Source organism: Schistocerca piceifrons, chromosome 2 (genome assembly GCF_021461385.2).
Source record: "Schistocerca piceifrons isolate TAMUIC-IGC-003096 chromosome 2, iqSchPice1.1, whole genome shotgun sequence".
NCBI lineage: Eukaryota > Metazoa > Arthropoda > Insecta > Orthoptera > Acrididae > Schistocerca > Schistocerca piceifrons.
Window position 1 is genome coordinate 548,455,865 of NC_060139.1, and position 25,583 is coordinate 548,481,447.

The 25,583-nt window shown below is 39.6% G+C and overlaps 1 protein-coding gene across 1 annotated transcript in view; it reads left to right on the forward strand.

The window, feature by feature from the left end:
* The window catches only part of LOC124776218 (coiled-coil domain-containing protein 40), a 366,819-nt gene that overhangs the window by 295,223 nt on the left and 46,013 nt on the right, over positions 1 to 25,583 (forward strand). Inside the window, exon 9 of the mRNA XM_047251072.1 lies at positions 14,643 to 14,817. Within this exon, the coding sequence (XP_047107028.1) occupies positions 14,643 to 14,817 (175 nt within the window). The remainder of the gene's footprint in view (positions 1 to 14,642; positions 14,818 to 25,583) is intronic.

A 25,583-nucleotide genomic window follows, 5' to 3' on the forward strand; every position in this document is an offset into this window, starting at 1 on the left:
TGGATGGAATCGCAACCCTGGATGCTGACTATTTGGTAGCCAACAGCAACACACCATCAAGAATTGAGAGGTGGTGGTGGAGAGCATAATAATTATTCAAAGGATCCAGTGCTCAGCCTGGTGGTTTATCTGGCCAGCCATGGTGGGACAAATTGGACAGCCTGATGTGATCTAGGATTGGCCGCAACAGCCACCAAAATCCAAGAACTGGTAATGGGAAAACCATCCACAGTGTGTTGGGCTTCGATGTCTAAATGCAATCACAAGAATTCATCCTGATGAAATGCTGGATCAGGGCCAGTCAGCAATCTAGAAAGAGCATCCACAGTAGCATGTTGTGCTGTGAGTCAGAAATGAATTTCATAGCTATAGTGTGACAAAAGCAAGAGTCCAGCATTGTAGGTGAAGGGCTACTATGTCCAGTAAAGATGCTGAAGGATTCAAAAGAGCAACCAGAGGTTTATGATCAATGATCAAGTGAAACATAGAACCATATCAGAAAACCTGAAATTTTTGAGTGCATTCACAATAGCAATTGCTTCTTTTTGTATCTGTTAGTAATGTTCCACCTTATTCACAGTTTTGGAAGTGTATGCGATAGGTCGTTCAGAATCAACCACATATTTGTGAATGAGAACATCCCCAAGGCCATACTGGGAGGCATCTGTGGCTTAAAAAAGATGTTGGCCTGGGTCAAAGGTAACCAAGCAAGGTGCTGAGTGTAATGTGGACCTAATGGTGTAAATGCATGCTCACAGACTGGCAACCAGTGAAAAGGAACATTTTTATGTAAGAGAGCATGAATTGGCTTGGCCAATTGACAGCTCCAGTAAGAAATTTATGGTAGTACCAGTACGAGGTCTTTCAGAGAAAGGCTTGCAACTCTAGAATATGGCATAGCAGTAGTGACATCGACATGTTGGTGTAAGTGCTTGATGGCAGCATGCGAGACTTAAAAACCTAGATAGAAGACAGACAGCTGAAAAAATTGTGTTCTGTCCAAGTTACATTTCAAACAAGTGGGCTGTAGCACTATGAACAATGCACAAAGGTTTCACAAATTTTCATTTGTTGAGGGACCTGAGACCATAATACATCCAGGTAGTTAATGCACCTTGGCATGGAATCATGAGTTGCTCTAAAAACCATTGGAAAATGGGAGGGGTACTAGCAGAATGGCAGGCTCTGGTATTGATGTAACCTGAAGGGAGTATTCACTATGAGGATATGTTTGCAATTGTTACCCAGAGGTACCGGTAGTTGTAAGTAGGCTTCTAACAAGCCTCTTATGGAAAATATTGGCCTCTGGAAAACTGTGCTATTAGTTCATCCTGATGGGGTAAGGGATTGATATCAGTAATAGACTTTGAACTGTCACTTTTAAATTACACGTAAACAAAAATTGCTGTTAGATTTTTTGACAATTACCAACAGACTGGACCATTCACTAGAACAGACAGGTATGATAACACCCAAAGATGTAAGTTGATCTAATTCCAGTGTGACTTGTTCCTGTTAAGCTATTGGAACTGGGCGGGCATTAAAAAACACGGGAGCATGCCGTTGGTTTTATTGTGATGTGAGCCTTGGAATTGGCAGCTCACCCTATACCTTCCAAAAAGAGGAATGTTCCGACCAGAGAACACTCAGTTGTTGGTACAGAATTTGATATAATACCAGATGCATTTCATCAGAAATAGAGAATCTGAAAATTTTTAAGGCTTTAACCCAAATAAGTTTTCAGTGTTGCCACCATCCACTACTACAAAGATCAAAGTCGGAACAATTTCTGTGTACACTACAGAAGTAGGAAATTTTCCCATAAGGGTATCTGTTTTTTGTAGTAACTCACCAACAAACGAGAGACACAGGACAGCACAGATCCATAGGTTTGAGAATTTAACAAAATCACTGCTGCAGCCGTGTCTACTTGCATTTTTAACATCTTGTCTGTCACACATACTTCAATGTAGAGTTCGTTTGGGGCTACTATCACTTGGGAACACTGTTCACATCTATGTTTATGTCTGGTGAAGGACAGTGCACGTTGCTCAATGCTTTGGGCTTGCTTCCTGCTCATGTTGAACAAAAGAATAATGGGACAATGGAAGAGGAGCATGCAGCCAGTTTTGTGATGCTGACAGTTGCTGCTGCTTAGCATGGCACTGTTCTATGTGGCATTGAGGCCACAGCTGCACTGCCATCAGCTCATCTCCTCCCTGTACGCTAACTGACGGTGGTCGAGAAGGAGAGGAAGCAATGGCGGCTACATCACACTGTGCTTCTATGTGATATCCTGCTGTGCTAGATACTTCAAAAGACTGAGCAATGTTCAGAACATCTGTGAGAGAGGGATTTTTACATTTTATGCATGTTCATGAACTTTCCTATAAGAGGCCAGGCATTTAATAGCATTCGAGCTGTTGAACCAGCATATGTGTTTCGGTAGTCCTCGGTAACAAAGCGGCAGTGATAGCTAACCCCATGAAGTTCCACTGCCCCAGCTCTGTACAACTGTTGCAGCTGCAACAGTGGTAGAACTCAACATGAGTAGCAATAACATGAGTATTGCAATGATAATTAGAAAGCAACTGACACATTTGATCAAAAGAGAGACTGGCCGTTTCTCGAAGATGAGCTGGCTGGCACAAAATGTGATAAACATGAGGAGAAATCCATGAAAAAAAAAAGTATTTCACTAGTTGCAGTCAGTGACTCCAAAAGCTTGAAAATTTTGCTGAAGGTGTTTTTTCTATGCATCCAAATCTTCCACAGAATCATCATATGGAGGAAATGATGGGTGTTGCATCAACAGCAGTGAGAAATTACTCCATGCTGCTTACATCCTGCCTAGAAGATATGCTCTGCTCCAAGGAGCTCATAGGGAGTGGAAGACTTGGTTGTTGAATTCCCTAAGAAGATAACTTGGCCATTGGTTGACAGCCAGAATATACAAGAGACATTGTACAAAGCAAATGTTGCATGACTTGGAGTGTAACCTACTGTAAAAATGCTATGTACTCATTTGTGACAAAAAGTGAATACATATACAGCAAAGAAGAAGAGTCCGAAATCATTCAGCAATTGTTGGTATCTCAAATAACCTTCCAGATTGACACAGGCATTGTGACGGAGGAAAAGGAGTCTGAAGCCAAGATACCTGGGTCATGGTACTTCTGTAACTACTTCCAAGTGCCAGAGGGTAAAGTTTGTAATCTAAGGCGATCAAAAAATATACAGAAATGCAGGTTAAAAGTACATGATACATTTAATTTAAAATTATACATTACAAACAAAGAGGAACTCAAATATTTTTGGAGAATAAAGAAGAAGAAATGAAAAAGGATATTTGATGTGAAAGGTAGTAGGCCTGGAGTTTACATTTAAAAAGATAAGAAAGTTGTGTGGTCAGTGAGTACATTCTGGAAGGTATTGGGATACACTTTTCAACGCCACTGGCACTATGCAGGCAAAATGATGTGCCAAAAGGTTATTCCACCTAGAGCCTAGGAATTATTCTTAAGGTGACTGATATACCGGTACTGAATTGACTGCTGGGGAATATGTCCATAGGTGTAGAGTGTTTTATTCACATATTGACAATACATTAATTGATTAAAAGGGAATGCATGTGAAAGAATGATGCATCAAATATGAAATTTTTTTATTACAAGTCTGATCTTATTTCTCCTTAACAATTTTTTTCACTAATAACATTGTAATAAAGTTAATGCCAACAGGAAATTGCTTTCCAACTTGCTGACTTGGGACAGTTAGTTTTGCTTAATAAAAGAAATCATGCATGTTTTAAATGGCTTGTTATTTAAGAGAGAAACAGATATCCACTTTTGTGAATTTAGACTTTCTCGATGAATGTTGATGATGAAGTCTTCTTGGGTTATCAGCCAAGTCAAGAGGTTATTCTGTGGCAACATTTCAACAAGTTTCCTACTTACCATCTTCAGGTGAAGATGAGAAGTAGGAAACTTGTTGAAATTTTGTTGCAGAATGATCTCTTGATTCTGCTGATAATCCGAGAAGACTTCGTCACCTTACATATGCATTTGCTGTGAGAAATGTTTCCTTAACCACCAATCTCGTTATCTTTCACGAAATTATAAGACTACTGTACACAGCTTTTTTCAGTACTATGTGAATAATTAATATCCTTTTATTGAGTAGTACAGTAAAATTTATTTTTGAGAAATGTTAGTAACTTCACTTTGCTGAGGGGAAGGACTGGCAAGGTACTTGACTTAATTTATGACATGCTAACAAAAAAAATTCACAGTGATTAAACAGTCCAGTCACATTAATGTAACCACCACCTTTGTTCCATATCAACATGCAGTAACCACTCACAGATGGCAGGTGGCAGTGCTAACAGTGGAGCAGATATAAAATGTATGGAGGAGATGTGGAAACAGTGCAGCCATTGTTGTACTGCAGAAATGAAGTGATTTATATGACCTCCAGATGGCCATGATCATTGGCTTTTTGGCCAAGAATGGAACATTTCCAAAAAGGCTAAGTTTGTAAACTGTGCACGGGCTGCTGTGGTTAAAGTATACTGTGCATGGCAAAATGGCTCTATCGAAAACTGGCACTGAGGCAGTAGTGGAATTTCAGGCCACAGATGACAAGGTGAACAACAGCTGCAGAGATGTGTACGGGTGAATAGACATGCAGCTGTTCAGTAGCTGACTGCCCAGATGAACCAAGGGGCTACAAATGACTGTTCAGTGAACATTGCTGCTTATGGACCTCCACAGCAGACACCTGGTCCGTGTTCCTGAGCTGACAGCTGTTTATCGGCAATGATGGCTAGAATTTGCAAGCCAGTACCAAAATTGAATGTCTACTAAGTGGCAACAGGTGGCCTCTTCATATGAATCACATTTTTATTCTCCATCACACAGATGGCAGTTGGTGTGTATGGCATGAGATGCCTGAAAGCTAATACCCTGTATGCATTATGGTCTGGGGAACATTTTTGTGGCATTATCTGGGTGATCTCGTCATTCTGGAAGGTAAAGTGGATCAACACAAGTATACATCTATCCTTGGGGACCATGTCCACCCCTACAGGCAGTTTGTTTTTCTTTGGCATGATGGCATCTACAAGCAGGACAATGCATCATGTCACACAGGTTGCAGTGTAGGTTCATGATTCAAAGTGCACCAGGATGAGTTTACTGTACATCGGAGGCCCTCAAATGCCTCAGATTAGAATCTGACAGAGAATCTGTGGGACCAGCTCGATTGGGCCATTTGTGCCATGGATCCTCAACTGAGAAACCTATTGCAATTGGCCATGGCACTGCAACTCAGCACATCATCTTCACAGTGAGTAGCAATCTATCCTTTTCGAAATATTGTTAATATACTTGGAAGTTAGTTACAAAGATTGCTGACTAAAGTGGTATAAGTGGTACGTAGGGGATGAAAACAAGGTAAAACTGTAAAACCGGACTGTTTATTTGTAAAGCAAGAGTAAGGACATCTCAGTGTAACAGGTGCATACGAGGAGGAAGTATTGTTTCAAACAGGTTGCTGTGACCTAATACACATAGTACCTTAGAGAACAGAGTAGGTGTACCAAGGAAGGAGGACCCCACATCTGTGTTGAGGTAAGGGAAGGATTTGGTACACTGGTATACCACCTCTGTAGTAAAGGAGAAGTGGTGACAGGAAAAGAGAAGAAATGTGCCTGAGGAGAGAGATGTGAATGATAATTTTGATACAGGTGAATTATTTAATATTTGAGATTAACTCCAGTTCTGCGCTGAAGGAAAGTTGTCTGAGTTGTGGAAGCTTGATATATGTAATTAAACAGTCAATTATTGAAGGTAAAATAGTGTCTTGAGTTTGTATGCTTGAAATGATGGAAGTTAGGAGATAAAAGAATTATGATGCACAAGTTAATTCTGATTATATTGTTATGAAGACCACAATGTAAAATTATTGTAGAATGTGTCCACCACCGTACCTGACTGGACAGCATGCCGGCTTGTCATGTCAGGGGGGGGGGGGGGGCTGGTTTCATTATCACTGTAGAAAGTTAAGGAAGCCAGACTCTGCTGTGTTCTCATAAAAGTTGAATGTTTTAAAAATTCCTTCTTATAATTATTTCTAGAAAGAAAATTATTACAACTTTATTGCAGTAGCATTGAGAGGCAAATGCTGTGGTGACAGAACAGAATTAGGTGAGAAATGTAGGCACATTAAAACAAATGTACTGTAGAGGACGTTAAGGTCAAATATTAGTCATGTTATGAAAATATTGTGTGCAAGGATAAGTGCATTGTCCTTTAATTACAACTGATACATATTTACTTTGAATTGATAATCATAGTGATACATTCACAAGGAAAAGCATAGTTGATAATATAAAAAGAAAACATAGGTACCTTACAGACATTTGACATGTGAATTAAAGCAAAGTAGCTGTATTTACTATTCCAGAAGAGTTATGTATATACCTATGCATTGTTACCTATGGATGAGGTTCATGAACAAAAAACGATAAAACCATTTTTTGTTTTATTTGCATATAGAGAACCATGCCAAGGGACGACACATATCTTCAGGATGGGATAGCAACCACAGTAACTTTGTAAAAGGAAGTACCTGCATGGCATAAATACAGAGGAACTTCAATTTTACATTCTCTGATTTTACATTTTTTGCAATTCTAATCCATAAATTCGAAGCCCATTTGAAAAACCCATAAGATCAATGCTGAAAATTCCCTGATTTTATGTTTCTTCTAAGTATGGTTTACCTTGATTTTAAGTTCTTATTTGACGTCTCACTTGACTACCTATGGACATTTGATATGACTGAACAAGTTATAAGTAGCTCAAAAGACAGATGGCTAGCACCATGGGTGGTGGCGGAATTAAGGGAATATTTTAGGCCATTGTGGAGAGGAGAGATGTGAGAGAGGAAATTCTGACATAAGCCACGATTGGTGTTGCAAACACAACTTGCAACATTTTGATTCACTGTGCAATTATGATACAACTACTGCTAGGTTGTAGCTGTAATGTAAAAGCAAGACAGTTGAAGCAAAGTGTTCCGGACTGAGCCAATACATTAAAAAGGGCCCCAGCTACCATCTTTTGTTGCGCCACTTATAACTGAAACGCATCTTTTTGCATCTACTTCCGATGTACTGTATTCAGTAACAATATCAATCGTCAACCTTTTAAATTCAAACTCTGAGTCTTGAAGCATATGCTCGGTCATAATTGAGGAAACGTCACCCATTTCTGGCTAGTGAACTCTTATTGGCTGGCGACTTGTTAAGTCGCCCAATAGTCAGCGCAACCACAACACCACCCTAACACATGTAAAATGAGCTCACCTACTGGATGTACGGAGAGGGGGAATGGCTCTTCACTGATGAGAGTGCAGGTAGGGGTGAAAGCATTTTGTGAAGGGCTGAAAATATACTTTTTGTGTGGATGATGTGCTATGACAGAGACGTCACCTGGAAATAGAACAAGAATTTCGCAGTAGCATATTTTAAAGACTTTTGTGTTCAAATGTAACATGATACAGTTGCAACAATCACATACACTACTCATGAATATACTTTACACTACACACTGTACATCGTAAAGATTGGCAGCAGGGCATGGAGTGAAACTACAGCACTGTCAATTGGAGAAGTAAACTTATTTTTTTACATCTCTGTTTCTCTCATCAAGATTAAAATAAGACTTTAACTGTGGTGAACATATGAAGTGTGGCTCATAAGAAAAGCACTTAACAATAACAACAGTAGTGACAAAGTATGTCATTAAGCAGATGTCTGCATTTATGCTTATGGCTAACTGCTGTGTTGTTTTTGGTTTTATTCAACATGTTCATCAACTGTTGCTTTTTCTGGGTGAACACAAAGGATGATCTCTTGAACATATAATTTGTAGTCATAGTGTGTCGGAAAACAGCTTGGTTACCGTGTACCCAGATACCAATTTCAATTTTTTGATAAGTTTTTACTTGCTCTTACACATCTGTGATTTTTTTAAGAACTGATGAAATTCATTACCACACATTATCGCACAAACATTTTATTGTACATTTAATTCCCTTCACTAAGTATCAAACCAACTATTTCTTTGGGGGGGGGGGGGGGGGGGGGGAGTGCAAAGCAAACCCATTTATTGATTTCATCTTTCAGCAAAACCATTAATAATACATGCATATCGATAGTGTGGGAAGGTGTGTTAGGTAATCAGCACTATGTTGTTCTACAGAGAGAAACAACTCATTAATACTAATAAGGACCCAGTTGTATATGTCATGCTCATGAAAACATTTTGTTGCTTTAATTTTTTAAAAAACATCTTTTATCTCGGAAGATATTGTTCCTACTTTATTCCTACTTTATTTTGAGACCATTTATGAAAAGGAGTTCATATTTACTGTAGACTGCAATATCAATCAGCCGGGGAGAAACCTTTTGTTATTATCACTATTTTACAAACACTGTGCATCATATCTTAATGGAAAAAAGAAAAACATTATTTGTTTGAAAAAGAAGAAGGCATTTACTTTGTTTTTATTAGACTAAAAAATTTTACATGCAATTTTCAAATGCAGTTTTCCTTTCAACAGTTCAGGAAACAGATTCTTTCATGACATCCATAAGATTAATTTTTCCAGTCTTGTCTTGATGAACATGGAGCAGGAGTAGATGGATGAATCTCAACTGAGTCATTGTTGATCTGAGGCAAGTTTTAAGTTGTCTCAAGGTGCTGAATGACCTCCCATAGGATGCTGATGATACTGGAACTGTCAGAATCAGGGTGATGAGGCAAATAACTTCCTGAAAGAGTTCTTTAACCCCACCAGATTCAGCAATAAGTTTTCTTGCAATAGAGGATACATTACATGGTTGTATGTACCAGTCATAGTGGTTGACATCATTTTGAGCTGTGCATGAAGCCTATCCAGGTTAAAATCTGTTGCATGTACTCCAAGCAGTTTTTCCAAATGTCATGTAGATGGGGGAGTGTTTGGAAGGTCTTAATAAGTATCTCTTCAAGATGGGACAGCCGCTCTTGGTTGAACCTTTGATCAATCTCATTCAGGAGATCAAAATATCAAACAAATCTTTCCTAAATTTTCATTCTTGAGGCAATTCTTTGAGAAGGGAACGGATGGTATTTCTCTATGTTGCAACTGCACTGGTATTTTTCTTGGCCTTGATATATTTGGATCTTTCATATTTAGGTTTTTAGAATAATCTTTGGATTTCTCTAACGGGATATCAAATGCTTCCATAGTCCTAAGATTTGCCAGAGCTACTTTTATAACTTCTACAGAATGTTTCACTTTAGCTGCATTAAACTTTGGATTCTGTAGAGGTGTGGCCAGTTTCTCATACAGTCCAAACAATTCGGTTGCTACTGTTATATAAAAAATAGTTCCAAACTTTTTGAGCCTCTTCACATAGGCATGCAGGCCTGACTTTCTTTTGTCTCTAACTGAGCTGGGTACACTCAATATTTCAGTCACCATTTTCTGGACCTGCTCATAGTTTTTCCTGAAATGTGTCAAAGATTTTATTCAGACTGCCAATTGGGTGGGACACATTGGAATCAGTTGTTGAGCTGTTGGGTTTGGATTCATCTCATTGACACCAGATGGTAGCACAACACGTGCATACATGTTTTTTTCCCCTTTTTGCTGACTGGAATTATATTTGAGATGTCTTTCACAGTTACCAGTACATCACACAATGGCTCAAAGCTTCTTGAAATTTCCTGTAATGCCAGATCCAAATGATGATTGCTACAGTGGATGTAACAACTCTTTGGCTGGCCGTGGAGGAGTATTTCCTTCACACCTTTGTTCCACCCAGACATATTGGTTGCACCATCGAAACAGTGAGCATGTAGAAACTCAGTTCCTAGTGACAGTTTTAAAGGGATGTCTTTAATGGTAGTTGCCAGTGTTTGCGCCTTGGAGTCTGGCGGACTATATAAACCCAGAAAAAGTTCTTTTATTTCGAGCATCTCAGGATCAACACAATGTACACAGAGAGTGAACTGCTCCTGCCCAGCCACATCCATCACTGCATCAGCCATAATTCTTTCTTGTAAGTCTCTTCAACTAGTATTACTGTTACCATATTGAGACTGACCACTGTCATGGGTAATGCTAATACAAATGATCTGAAATTTTTTAGTGGTACTGCCAACTCCAAAAAATTCCTTGATATATTTTTGTGACATTGTACAGTACCACACCTAAAATAATGAAATAGTAATAATCGTACATAAATATCAGTAAACACAGAAAGTTAATGAAATGTTAGATACTGAAGTTTAAAAATGATGCTACAATTCACTAATTCTATGTGTTGCAAGTAAGAGGAAGCACTGTAAACATTATTGGACATCCATATAGTGAATCACCAAATAGGGTGCAAATCAGACCTTAAAGCAATACTGCAGTGAAAATAGAAGAACATTAACATCAGACATAACAAACAAACTTGCTCAATTCACATCAAATAGATTGCGACTGATGACTTAAAATAAAATAAAACAAAATAAAAGATAATGTGTGCTACCATATTTGTTCAGTGATGAACTGCCATATAAAGCACTGTGTTTTTGTGTTTATTTGACATTCAGCTTTCAGTTGTTAAATTGATTAAATTGATTCAAGAAAACAGAACAATGTTTGTACTATTACATGTAACATTTTTGATGAAACTGGTGTGAAATACAGAGAATTCAAATCTTGTTTTCTGTGTACAAATGCTTGTCTCAGTGGCTGTATAACAGGCAAGTATGAAGCCACACTCGCAGTATATTAAAACTTCTTGCCAGAAGCAACTGTATATTTTTACTTGCTGTTGTTTTTGTGACAAGTTTTATTGTGAACACTGACTTGCACTATAATACTGTATTTTTCCTTTCATAAGCTAATGAAAGGCATTAATATACTTCCATGGTGTGACATATAAAAATATCTCAGTATTTATTGTACAGAGAACTACCCATTTCTTTGCATTATATTATTTGCTGAAAACCTTGTTTCAGTACCTCAAACTGTTTATGTGTAGTGACTTGTCACGTGGCACTCTACTTGATGTGCAGAAACTTACCATGTGAAGCATATCAGCAACACATATAATCCATTTACTCGTCATTGGAAAGGTAAAGCTTTCCTACCACGATAAAAATATTACTTTGGTATGTTAGCTTCAGTTGGTATGCTGCAATGCATGAGCTAAAGAGCACAGAACATCAAATAATCAGTGAAGTCATTCTTCATTTCAAGTTCTTCAGATTACATTCAATGAGTTATGGTGCTTCATTTATCAACATCATAAAAACTATGACTAATAACAAAGAGGTAGCCAGTTCACGGCCAAGCATGTGTTTTCGGCTATAATATATCAAATTTTTTATTAAATCACATGAGAAATGCTGCACAGCGAAAAGAAAAACCCCATGCAAATCCAAAACCAGTAGTTTTTTTAAATTTTTGTGTGCAAATAGTAAAGCATTTTCTGAATAAACTAATTTCAGAAAGGGATGTAGCTTTGCCTCATTCATATAAAACAATGATCCATTTGACTGAAAATTCGCTTTCTGCTTTGGTTTCTCTGGGTTGCAAGGCAAGAAAAAGTTTTCCACAAACAGTCTGCAACAGTAATATTGCGTCTATGAGCCACAGATAAGAAATTGCGATAATTAATCTGGATGATAAATCAGTGCATACTAGACTTGAGGATAAAATTATCTATAATGCCACAGTAACTGAGGGCTGTTTTTAACATGAAACACATTCTCTAAGGAGTAACTGTCACAACTGATTTGATTTTTTATTTGGTCCTGCCAAATACATATTGCACGTAGGGTGTACTAATAATATAGGACATGTCAAGTGAAATAACACAAAATTATGTGAGGATTTTATATATCTTACAAATACTTATTTTATATGAACTATTGATTGAGGACAGTATATTGATTGAATTGCTTAACTACTATTGCTGAGTAGACTATGAGAAATATGGACCCTAAATACTGCAGCAGGTGTCAAATCATGAATGTATTATGTATTCCTATGAGACATAAATGGGGGATATTTCTAACTAGTCAAATTAATTAAAATTTTCATTCTGAAATGTGAATGTAGTGTGTGTTATGAACTGTGAACTTGACAACAACTTGGTATATAGTAATGTTCCGGAACATACATCTCACTTTTCGATCCTGCAACAGCAGTGGACTTTCTTTTACTGTGGAATAAAAGGATGATCTACGTACACTGTCATGATGCCTAATTTCAGGACAAGCTGCAATGGGTTATGGAGGGATTTTTTTGCAATACTACACATAGCTCAAATGCGTGCATCCAAATACTAGTTTGAAGTGTGGGGGCACTGCCCCTCCTGTCCCCCCCCCCCTCCCCCCTGTTGATATGCCATTACTTTACTAAGACAGATTTTATACAAAGTAGTGGAGAGGATTGCGATTTTTAATCATATATGCTAGTTACATGTGTTCTTGCTCATATTTTGGGGGTTTTAACATTTTCCTCAATTCTGCATTTTCCTCAATTCTGCATTTTCCTCAATTTTGCGTTTTTTGAGCCTGGACCATACGAAAATGTAAAACAGCAGCTTCACTGAATAAGAGTTAAACTGGAGAAACATGAAATCCTTGGAGTTAATGTGTGAAATGATGACAATGGATGTGACAAATGAACTTTTTATTACACAGTCATTCTGAGTCTTTCCTTTTATTTATATACTTGTATGTAGCAATTTTAGTTGGATATTCTTTTTGGACATTTGATGTTACCTGAAGGTACCACATAATTATTCAAGAGAAGTAATTCCTGCAGCAAGGAGAGCACTGACAAGATGAATTCTAGTATTGCTGCATCCAAGGCATTGGTCAGCTAAAATAAGAAGAAAAGCAGAAACATTAAATGTCCATTGAGTGAAATATGCCAAACGGAACAGAAACACAAAACTTTGCTCGTTTCAAATCAGTCTTTTTTATCTGCTCAGTCTATTTGAGTTTTGCTCATTCTTGAACAACTTCATTTGAATTATTGCACATATTTGTTTCATGGGAATAAATCCATGGTCCAAGGTATTTTCTGTATGATGTTTCGTCTTCCATTGCTAGAGATACCATCAAAGGCTTTCATGACTCAGAAAGCTGTTACTGATCTTCTTTGTCTCTGTAACAGCTTTCTGGGTCATTAAAGGCTCAGATTATGTTACTTTCATTGGAATATGAGTTGTTAGACAGAGAATTATGCCTTGGTCCATGGCCTGATGCCTACAAAACAAATATCAGCAATAACTCAAATGCTGGCCTTGAAAGCCTGCATTCTATAATTTATTTGAATTGACAGTATCAAAGCTGTTTCTTACATCAGTGAAAAAGAGTTTACATTTTATAAAATTATTGAAGCTTTTACAGCCACTCTTTGATGTGTTGCCTTTTGGCACTTGGCATCTGTAGCCTGTGGTTGTTTAGTGGCCTTTTTGGTGCATCTCCAGCATGATTGGTTAGTATTCTCAAAGGTTCACCCTTTGTTCCTGGTGGCAGTCTGAGCAAGGTGTCAGACAACCACCACTGAAGAACAATTCTTTATAATGGTACTTATTTGTATTGGTACACTTTAATCGTTAGACAAGTGCCAACAAGCAACTCATCGGTTTACAGTTTTCTGTTGATCTCACTCATTCTTTCATTATCATGTCAGCACTCATTAATTTGCCTTTCCATAGTGATATAGATTATTCTGTAGCATTGACCATGCATAGCTTTTAACATTTTATTAGTGTCATTTAAAAGCATTTTAGAAGCATATAATAATACTCTCCCTCATACATGTGTGCATGCATCTATTAATTGCAAAAGTCTTGTTATTCTTATGTCTATATGAGCCGAGTGTTCCACATTCATGCACATGGTCCGTAATAAAATTATTTGTGGAGACTGTAGAGCTTTCAGTGGCCACACAATTCCCAACTCCTACACTATACCTAATGTGATTGATTTTAACAGTAACATTAATAATGCTAAAATATTCTGCATGATAGACTGAGCCAAGGCATTTTCCCAGTTTATTCCAGTTTACCACAGTAAGTATTGGGCAGTAAGTAACACTAGTATTTTACATAGCATTAATGATATTAAATTGTGCTTAAACAGAATTTTTTTTATAAAATATTTTTTTAAGTAATAGTTCCATTTGGTTTTCCACATGATGATATTGTTGTGGAAGTGTAGCACTCGCCTTTCAGCTATTTTTCCCTTCTGCTCTGTCTCTTTTCTGTTTTAAACTGTTTGTGTTGCTACATGTCTTCCATGTTCTTTAAGTTTAAAAGTTTGGATTAAAACATCTGAGAAATCCAAAAAAAATTGAAAATAGTTATGAAATATATTTAATTTGTTTATTGAATTATGTAGCAGCGTGATGGTATTCGACCCTCTCTTCCTGTTTTGCTCTGAAGTTGAAATGAAAACTTATCTCTCAGACAAACAAATACTTAGTTTTATCTGTTCAGTTTGAAATGTGTACATATTTATGAATCTATAATAAATGCAGTTATCATACTAACTGCAGTCTATTGACATTTTCAGGGCCAAGAGGTAACACCATATCAGTTAAAAATGATGTCACTTCAGACAGCTATTGATGAAACAGAACAGAAGTCTGAGCATTTGCAGCAAGTGTGGATAAGACAGCAGAACAGAGTTGTGAGTTTGTCAAAGAAAAGAAATGAGCAGCAACATCAGCTGAATATATTACAGAAGCGTAAGTAAACATATGTAAAAATAAGTATCTTATCTGAAAAACTTTTGTTGGGTCATTGGAGATAGAAGAGAAGGGAACAGAATGAATCTTATATTTTAATTGTTCAACTGGTCTAAAAATCTTTAGACAGAGGGCACAAGATATGTTTGAATGAATGTGAAGGAAATAAATTAACTATAGGCTTGTTTAAGGAACCATCCTGGGTAAACTATGGAAAATCTAAATTGATACAGCCAGTTAATGATTTGAACCCCTCTCTGATTGGCTGCACATATTTCATATTTGTCACAATAACAATGCATGGCATGAAGGGATGAGAAAGGGAGGACTTTTGGGGTATTGTCTGTGCTCACAATAAGGCTATTATATGATTTTTTTTAAGTACCGTGCTGCACTCTCAACACAGGAATGGTTGTATCACATTCCAAACATGATTTGCCAGACCAAAGATGCAACTGCTTCAAAACCTTGATGTCATATGCAAAGGTAATATGTTCTCTGTAGAAGTGAAGAGTACCGACCAACTAACTGGATCTTTTGTAGGGCTCAGTGAAAGTTCATGTACTCGCTACAGAGTAGTGTTTACAAAATGTCACCATATTTTTAAAGAGAGGTAAAAGAAATTGTGTGACATACATTCCTGAACACCACAAGTTGTTTCAGGAAATCCACAACAGAATGTGGGACAATAAGGAAAAGTTTTGGATGAAATGGGAATGCCCAGTTACTGCTTCACTGTGAAATTAACATTGTTAGCTTTCTTGTGCAGAAGACATGCTTTCTTGTGGCCCAAGATTTTCTATGTTTTTATTGTGATGTACTGATCCTACAGTTTTTATTGTGGTGGCACACTTGTGTAGAAGGCACCATAAAATCAGCCAAGTTCAAAACTGTGCATTTCACATGTTTATCTACATACATAAGTTGACTTCATGTTATTCAGTCTGTACATTGAGCAAGCAGTAACAAAAACTGAGGACAAAGTTGAAAAGGGAATTAAATTTCAGGGAGATGAAATAAAGACTCTGAGACTTAACTGATGACTTTCAGATTAAAGAATGAGACACTAAAAGTAGACAAGTTTTTGTATTTGTCACCAAAATACCTCATGATGTAAAATGCAGATTGGTAATAGTAAAAAAAGCATTGCTGAAAAAGAGGAGTTTGTTTACGTGTGATATAAATTTAAGTGTTGCCGGTGGAGGGGATAAATATTAGAGGGAGACCAAGGGATGAACAAGCTGGTTGAAATGAATGTAGTTTACAGTAGTTATTCAGAAATTAAGAATGGTGCACAGGATAGACTAACATGGACTGTTGCATCAAACCAGTCTTCAAAACGTATCCAAGTTTTGTGTAGGTTTTGAACTTTAAAAATCAAGATTCTAACGTTTTATGCACAATCTAGATATACTGTTTGTGTCCTTTTCTCATTGTTTTTCAATGATTGTATAAAAACTCATATGGGTGTTGTGAAACTATGTTTTTTCAAACACTGAATGCAGTGAGAAACATAATTAGTACCATATCATCAGTTGTGAACTACATTTGCACTTCTATAAATTTTGGCTGTAGTATCTTCCCTCAGACAATCGTTCATGCTGGTTTTTACACCTAAATCTACATGCCTCAAGATGTATTTCTGAGAATTTGTGGGACCTTAAAATTGTTGTGTGTGTAATGTATTTTGTAATAAATCAATGGTGTGCAGTCCTGTTGTTTATGCTAAAAACTCTTCAGTATCTCTTTCTGAAAATTGTTTCTATTTATTTGCTTATGTGATCAGTGCACTATTTCCACTTTTTTCCATTGACTGATCTGCTTATTGTACGCCAGTTTTTAAGATTTACTATTATGGCATAAATGATTTCTGTGGCATTATTTTGTATTTTGTGCACATTATAACTTTGATATCACATTCAATTAAGTGTCCTTCTTCAACAGCTGTTTAGTGAGCACAGAAAACATCTGTTTGAGACATAAAGTTAAATTCAATGAATCAGTAAACTTTATTGTTCTCTAGTAATAACGCAAATCAAACAGTGGAAACTCCAGGTTGGAATAGCAACAATATAAGGAGAAGGTAGATTGCTACATGACACATTGAGTTGCAGACAGGCACAATGGAAATATATATTTGTTTGACTACCAACCAGCTGCCTGCCAGCATAAATGGCCACTGCCATGCTGTGGCCAAGAGCAAAATAGGTCACCCTATGGCACAACATGGAGCTGAACATAAAATGCTTGATTGAAATGGTTGCTTCACTGCCTGAGCCATCTAAGTCCTTCCCTCCACCACCAGCTTTTCTGAACTGTGCATATGGGAGTTATCCTTACAACACATTCTCCGCACCTGAAATTATCCCTGCCTCATCCCACAGTGACTACTGTCCCGACAACCTCCACCCAACATTTTCCACCTCCTCTGTCCTATCACCTCCTCTCTATTCTCATCTCCCACCCTCTGCCAGTGCACCTACTTCACTCTCCCCTTCCCCACTCCTCTCCTTTTTTGTTCTCAGTTCCACCCTTCACCCCCCTCCCCCCCCCCCCCCCCCCAACTTCCCCCAGCTCTCATCACCTTCCTGCCCCATAGCCTCCTGATGTTGCACCTGTGGGCAGTCTACTCCCTGTATGCTCCACCAGACAGTGCTCTTCTCTGTTCCTATACCCATACCCTGCTATCCCTTCCCCTTTCCCACCCCCTCCAGATTGCTGCTTCCATTCTACATGTCATTTGCATTCTGGTCCGAGCTGCCAGAGATGGCGGTCATGCGTATGTAAGGTGTGCTTGCTTGTGTGAATTAATTTGTGTGTGTTTCCTTTTCCTAAGAAGCTTTGGCCAAAAGCTAATGTGTAAATCACACAGATCATATTCTTTTGGACCAGAGATTCTGTTTTTAAAGGAAACTTGCTATCCTTGTTACATAATATATCCTGAAATTTATAGAGAAGTACTGAGATTAATTTAAAATTATTTGTTTACTGTTAAAAAATGTACCAGCCACAATGCAACTCCACTGTTAATGGCATGAGATGAGCTGGACACTGTTTGTAACAGGAAATCACTTTGAGTGCTGTCAAGCGATTTTAAGCTGCTGTGGGTGAGTGTGATGAGAGAACTACCAGCAGACTCTTAGCAGAGACACCAAAAGTCTGTTTACAGGCAATACACTTGTTGACTTAAGTAGTGTGTTGGTAGCAGGACTAGAGGCCTTGTACAGTGGAAGCAAGAACCCAGGAGAACTCAGTGTACAGCACCCATCCTCATAACCAACACATCTGAGTTGCCGTCTGCCACTGAAACTGGAACAGAGCCAGTGAGCCACATGTCAGTTGTTGGTAAGTCTGCTATGTTCCTTATCAGGGGGAGGTAAACACTAAAGGGTAGAGGTTTGTTAATTGTTGGCAGTTCTAATATATAGCAAATAATGGCACCCCTCCTGTGTATGGCAGCAAGGGAAGCAAAGGATCACCTTGTGCACTATGTGTATATTGCTGGAGGCATCATTCAACATGCTGAAAAGGCTGCTACAGTAGCCATTGAGGGAACATGGTACAACCAGTGCAGATTGTGGTGCAAATTGACAAGAATGATGTTTGTCTTTTGGATTCCTAGATAGTGCGTATTGTATATTGAACTGGGAACCTAGAAATGATGGAGAGGCTTTGTCCCACCGTAGCCTGCAGTGGTCCACAACCCCACAACAGCCCACAGCAGTCCACCCACCCCACTGCCACCCCACACCAAACCCACGGCTTTTGTGTGGTTTGGCCCCCAGTGGACCCATCCGGGAACGTCTCATACCAGACAAGTGTAACCCCAAATATTTGTGTGGTAGAGTAAATATGGTGTACATGTATGTGGAGACAGGGTTTGGGCAGCAATTGTTGACATACTGTAACGGAGACAGAATAAGGGTAATCAGCCCGCATTCGCCAAGGCAGATGGAAAACTGAAGTGTTGGCAGAAGAGCCAACACCGTGTTGCTAGAGGAGGCCGAAATGCACACGTTTACTTACACGCAGACTGGCGTGAGGTCTGGAACAGGTCAGAGAAATAAGACTAGCAAAACAGGAGGTACTGGTAGAATACTTAACTTTAATCCACAATTGGTGTACATCTCTCTTGACTGTACATAATTTCCATTTCAATATACACTGGTAATGGTGCCTTGCTAGGTCGTAGCAAATGGCGTAGCTGAATGCTAAGCTAACTATCGTCTCAGCAAATGAGAGCGTAATGTGTCAGTGAACCTTTGCTATGAACGTCGGCTGTACAACTGGGGTGAGTGCTAGGACGTCTCTCTAGACCTGCCGTGTGGTAGCGCTCGGTCTGCAATCACTGACAGTGGCGACACGCGGGTCCAACGCATACTAACGGACCGCGGCCGATTTAAAGGCTACCACCTAGCAAGTGTGGTGTCTGGCGGTGACACCACAAAAACCATGTAAAAACCATCCACAGGCTGGCCAGCACAATGGACCTCGACACAAATCCGCCGGGTGGATTCATGCCAGGGACCAGCACACCTTCCCACTCGGGAAGCAGCGCATTAGACTGTGCGGCAAGCCAGGCAGGCCTCCTAGGTAGTACTTGAATTATTCCAGTGATTGGCAAAGAAGAAGACCAACCTTGCTGACAGAATTTTAAAGAAATTTTCAATCTACAGCATTGTTCCCAGACCTGATTGTGACCCCTTGGTTATAAGCTTGGCAGAAATCTTGAACCAGAAATTTCAGAGGTCCTGTGACAGGCTAGGCTGAATCTTTCTAGACTTATGCCATAAGGATCTCCCTAAATATGTCAGAGGTGCACCACACATCAGAGGCTGTTACGCAAAAATGATGTATGTGAGGTGCACACAACATTTTCTTTTTACATTAACCAACTCTCTGCCCAGTCCAGATAATGATGCTGTGAGAGATCCCAAATTTTAATGTAAGATCCAAAGAAATGTCCTCCATGAATGGGACCATTAAAATCCTAGTGACCAGCAGCTGAAGTATTTTCTAGAAAATCGCAGAAGTGTCAGAGTTTAAAGCACCCCTCGGAATCTGTGAAGATCATATAATAGTAGGTACAGAAAGCTAGTGAGTTTTTTAGAATAAACTTTAGTGTATAAAATCTTAAAATCATGCTTCATAACTTCCACACAAAACATTTCATGAGAAGGATAGATTGATACTCACCACACAGAGAGGGCATTGAGTTGCAGACAAACACAATGAAAGAGAGGATAGAGGGATAGCAGGATAGGGGTTGGGGGAAAGTGTTGTGCTGCCCTTGAGAGCGAGAGTCTGCAGGGACATGATGTGTACAAGATAGGTCTGCTAGGTACAGAGCTGGGATGCTGTGCTGGGGGCAGAAGGTGACGGGGCGAAGGGGAGGGGGGGGGGGGGGGAGGGGGTCATAAAAGGGAGAAGAACAAGAGAGAAGGGTAAAGACTTCGTGGGTGCATTGGCAGAAAGAGGGCATATATAGTGCATGAGTGGGAGTGGGAATGGGATAGTGGACTGGGACTAGTGAAAGTTGAGTTTAGGGCGAATGCAGGAAGGGAGGATATGTTGTAGAGAGAGTTCCCAACTGCACAGTTCAGAAAAACTGACGTTGGTAAGGAGGATCCACAGAAGCACTCAATGAAGTGACTCAGGTCATCAGTCACAATTACTTCTCCTTTGATGGCATCACCTGCAAACAAATCCTTGGTAGAGGGCGACCACATAGCACTATCCTATGCCATAGCATTATCCTATGCCAATCCATTCTACATCTATATCACACTCCACATGACACCATACAGTGTTGCCATGCACCACTAATAGTCATTTCCTTTTCTGTTCCACTCACATATAATATATAGAGTCAAAGAGAAATGACTGTCTGTAAGCCTCTGTATGAACCCTTATTTCACTTATCTTTGTGGTTCCATTGTGTCTGGGTGCAGGCACAGGGGGACCGTACCACAGTTCGTGAACAGCTGAAGATGCTTGTGGCCATTGTCAGCCATATGCAGGCTGTTGCTTTGGGGTGTGGTGTCAGAGGAGAAACTGATGTGTCACATAGGATACCTTAGGTGCCATTTGTTTTACACACAGGTTCTGCTGTTGAGAAACCTACCAGCATACTTTACGTGGTGGCTCTCCCTCACTATAGGATGAGTAGTGGATTGTTAAGCAGTCGCATCACTTGAGGGGTGAGTCAGTATGGAGACTGACAATCTTTGTTTGTCCATTCACCCTGTAAGTGGATAGGTGGCTGCTCCTTTAGCAGCGTCTGAGCAGTCACACAGGGGGAGGGGTTTATGAACTATCAGAAGCCCCAATGTTAGGCATGTTATGGAGCCCCTTAGGGATAGAACATCCATGTCTGGAAAGAAATCCAATCTGCACTCTGTGTGTCTGCTCGGATGCCTCACCCAAGATGTGGAGGAGGCCCTGCCCACAGCTATCGAGGCTGCACAGTGCATTAGTGTGCAAGTTGTTGCTCATTTTGGCACCAGTGACATCTGTTACTTGTACGAAATGTATGTAGACAGCAGTAGAATCATTTTACAGTCAGTGTCAAATGCCAGTTCTCTAAATTTCCGTTAAAGCGAAAAGAATGTCGTCTTCCCTCCAGGGCTTCCCATTTGAGTTCACAAAGCATCTCCATAACATTTGCATGCTGATCGAATCTACTGATAAGAAACTGAATAGCATGTGCCTGAGCTGCTTCAACTTCTTCCTTTAATCCGACCTGATGTGTGCATCCCAAACAATTGGGCTGTACTCAAGAATGGGTTGCACTAGTGTTCTCTGTGCTGTCTTCTTTGTAGATGAGCTACACTTTCCCAAAATTCCTCAATTAAACATAGTCAACCATTTGCCTTCCCTACTATCAAACAGATTCGCTCCTTCCATTTCCTATTGCCTTGCAGTAATATGACCAGAAATTAATCAAAGTGACTGTATCAAGAAGCACACCAGTACTGCTGTTTTCAGCTGACATAGGATTGTTATTCCAAATCATTCACATAAACCTTTATTTTTCTACATTTGAAGTAAGCTGTCATTCATCACACCAACTAGAAATTCTGTCGGAGGCATCCTGTAGCCTCCTACAGGCTCTCAACGATGACACCTTCCTGTACATCACAACGTCATCAGCAAACAGCCATAAATGCTGTTCACACTGTCCATTAGATAATTTGTGTGTATAGAGAATAAGTGGTCCTTTCACACTTCCCTGGGGCACTCCTGATGATACCCTTGTTTCTGATGAGTGCTCACCATCACGGCCAATGCACTGAGTTCTACTAATTAAGAAGTCTTTGAGCCACTTGCATATCTGTGAATCTATTCTGTGTGCTCAGACCTCTGTAAACAGTCTGCAGCGGGGCACAATGTCAAATGTCTTCTGGGAATCTAGGGATATGGAATCTTGACTGTTGCCCTTCATCCATGGTTCTCAGGTTGTCATGCAAGAAAAGACCAATCTCAGTTTCACAAGAGCTATGTTTTTTAAATCCATGCTGACTTGTGGGCAAAACTTTTCTGTCTCAGGAAAGTTTATTACATTCAAACTCAGAATATGTTCAAGAATTCTGCAGCTGACTGATGTTAAGGATATTGGTCCATAATTATGCAGGTCCATTCTGTTACCTTTCTTATATACAGGAGTCACATGCCCTTTTCTGCAGTTGCTTTGGACTTTGCATTGGGTGAGAGATTAACAATAAATATGATCTAAGTAAGAGGCCAGTACTGCCAAGTACGCTTTGTAAATCTGAATTGGAGTTATTGTTTATGTATTGGGATTATTTGTTTTCAACTCTTCCAGTTGCTTCTCTTCACCAGGAATGTCTATTTATATATCCTCCATGTTGTAGTCTGTGCAATAGTCAAACAATGGTATGTTTATATGATCCACCTATGTGAATGAATTCTTAAATGTAAAATTTAAAATTTCAGCTTTCCTTTTGCTGTTTTCTATCATCACTCCAAGTTGGCTGATGAGTGACTGGATAGATCCCTTCAGGCTGCTGTGTGATTTTACATATGGCCATAATTTTCTCAGGGAGATCTTTCACTGAAGTGTTGTGGTGGTGGAAGTAGTTGTAGGCTTTGCACATCAATCTTCTTATAGACATACAAATGTCCACTAATGTTTGCCTGTCAACATTTGCACATTATTTTTTAAAATGAGTGAAACAAGAGTGCAACAATCTCTCCTCCCTCAGCATTTTCTGAATATTATTATTAAACCACAGTGGTTCACTTACTTGGCACACACATAACCAGAGCATGATTTACCGTCAGTTTAAACTTTGTCCATAATTTCTTTATGTTTATCATATTAGAACTAAATGGCATACATTCATTGTCTCAGCAGGATGTTAACAACTGCTTATCTACTTTTTCTAGTGTAAATCCTCTCCTAGTCGTCTTGATGGATTTATTAATCCTAGTAACCATCATTGCTGTAATGACATTATGATTCCTAATCCCTCTTTCTGACACCATTGGTAAGGTCAGGCCTGTTTGTAACTGCAAGGTTTAAAATATTTTCATTGTTTATGGTTGTCTCACTAGTTGTTCAAGGCAGTTTTTGGAAAATGTGTCCAAAAGTACTTCACAAGATGGCCTTTACTTACCACCTGCAAGTAATCCATAGATGTCCCAGACAGTATTGGATAGGTTAAAGTCACTCCACCTAATATTGCATAATCTGGGTATATCTGCATTACTGAGCGTAGACTTTATTTGAATGATTCTACAAGTGTTTAGTGGAATTGGATGTTTGGTAAAAAATGTCCTCTAATTAACTTTAGTTCACTTAGACTTCCTAATTGTGTCGAGATAACTTCATTGTCTGACTGAATTTCAACCTCAATAGGCACCCTCTTATGGTATCTAATCTGTATTTTCAATACACATTCGATGCCTCACTAAATACTTTGGAGCTTTGTATTTCAGGTTTCATCCCACTCTTCAGTTCCAAGAATAATTTGAGTGAGACAACTTTCATGGAGAGCAATGAATTCAGGAATGTTGCTTTGAATTGTTCAACATTTACCGTTAAAATTTGGGCAATCGAAGTGTTTGTACGTTGTATGCAATCTGATTTCACTTTCTTCCTATCAACTGGTGAGTGTTCATAAAAGGACCTTAAACTACTGCCTATCCTAAAAAAAAAAAATCATGTGCTCTCCCAAGTACTCTGTTACTTGAGTAACTGTTTCCTTTGTGTAGTGCACCCCCAACCTATGAAGGTGGGTCATACAACTCTCCACTCCATAATGCAGGTCCAGAATTCTACAGCCACAACTGTCACAGAATTGACGGAGCCTTTGGTTGAGACCCTTCAGTCAGTTTCAAACCAAACCCTGATCGACTCTGGGCACAATGCTGCAAATTGTGAGCTCTTCTTGAACCCTGTGAGTGAGGCCAGCAGTCCTCATCTTTTCTGCCAGCAGCCCCAAGGAACTGAGGATTGCCTTGGAACCCTAAAACAGGTGTCATTAGTGCTGCCCTGAGCAGCAACTTACAGGCTACTGCACCCTGCACCCTCAACAGCCATATGCAGGGCCTCCTCTACACCTCATTTGAGGCCCCCAGCAGGCTCTCTGAGTGCACATTGGATTTATTTCCACCCCTGGATGCTATTTCCCTAAAGAGCTCCATAACACGCCAAACACTGGGGCACTCAGTAATTAGTAAATCCCTCCCCCTATGTGTCTACTCATATCCTACTAAAGGAGTGGCCAGCTCGCCACTGACAGGGTGAATGGACAAACCCAGACAGCCAGCCTCCACATTAACTCTCCACTCGAGTGATGCAACCCCATAACAGTCTACTATTCACTCCGCAGTGAGGGTGGATCCTCCACATTGAGTACACTGGAAGGTGTGTCAACAGCAAAGCCTGTGAGCAAAACGAGCAACGCCTGAGCTGTCCTATGTGGCATGCTAGTTTCTCCACTGCCAACACACTCTTAAGCAACGGCCAGCTGATGGCTAACCATGGCCATAAGCATCTTCAGCTATTCACAAATTGTGGCCAGTTCCTCCTGCCTCTGCACACAGCTCTGACACACTCAGGTGGTTCAGGTTCATTGTTGGCATCTTTGAGATTTGGATGAAGTCCCTTCCATACAGCCTAGTCACCCACAGCCGTCACAGTCCCTGCCAAAATATACCGAGAATCTCACTGGGGCCTTTACAGACCAAAATTATCCTCCATAACATTGTTCAGGAACCTGTATCCTGTGCCTTGTCTGTCCAGTCCTCTACCAACTCCTGCATACCCACCATCTCTCGTGACTCAGTATCGTCAAGGACTGGACCAAGATACCGACTACCTCTCATAGTATACTGAAATCAGGAATATCCCATCCACTATCTTCCTGACCTCTCCCACATTGATGATCAACCTCCTACTGAATGTACACAATATTTTTATCCATCCCTACTCCACTGCTGCTACCAAGTTCTTGCCTCATGGCACGTATCCTGCAATAGACCTAGATGCAAGATCTGTGCCATACATCTTCCCACCACCGCCTACTCCAGTCCTGTCACAGGCATTTCTTATCTCATGAAAGGCAGAGCTACATATGAAAGTAACCATGTAATCTACAATTTAAGCTGTAAACACTGCGCTACTTTCTATATGGACATGACAGCTGACAAGCTATCTGTCCGTCTGAAAGGCCACTGCCAAATTGTGGCCAAGAGACAGTTAGACCATGGAGTTGCTGCACATACTGCCCAACATTACA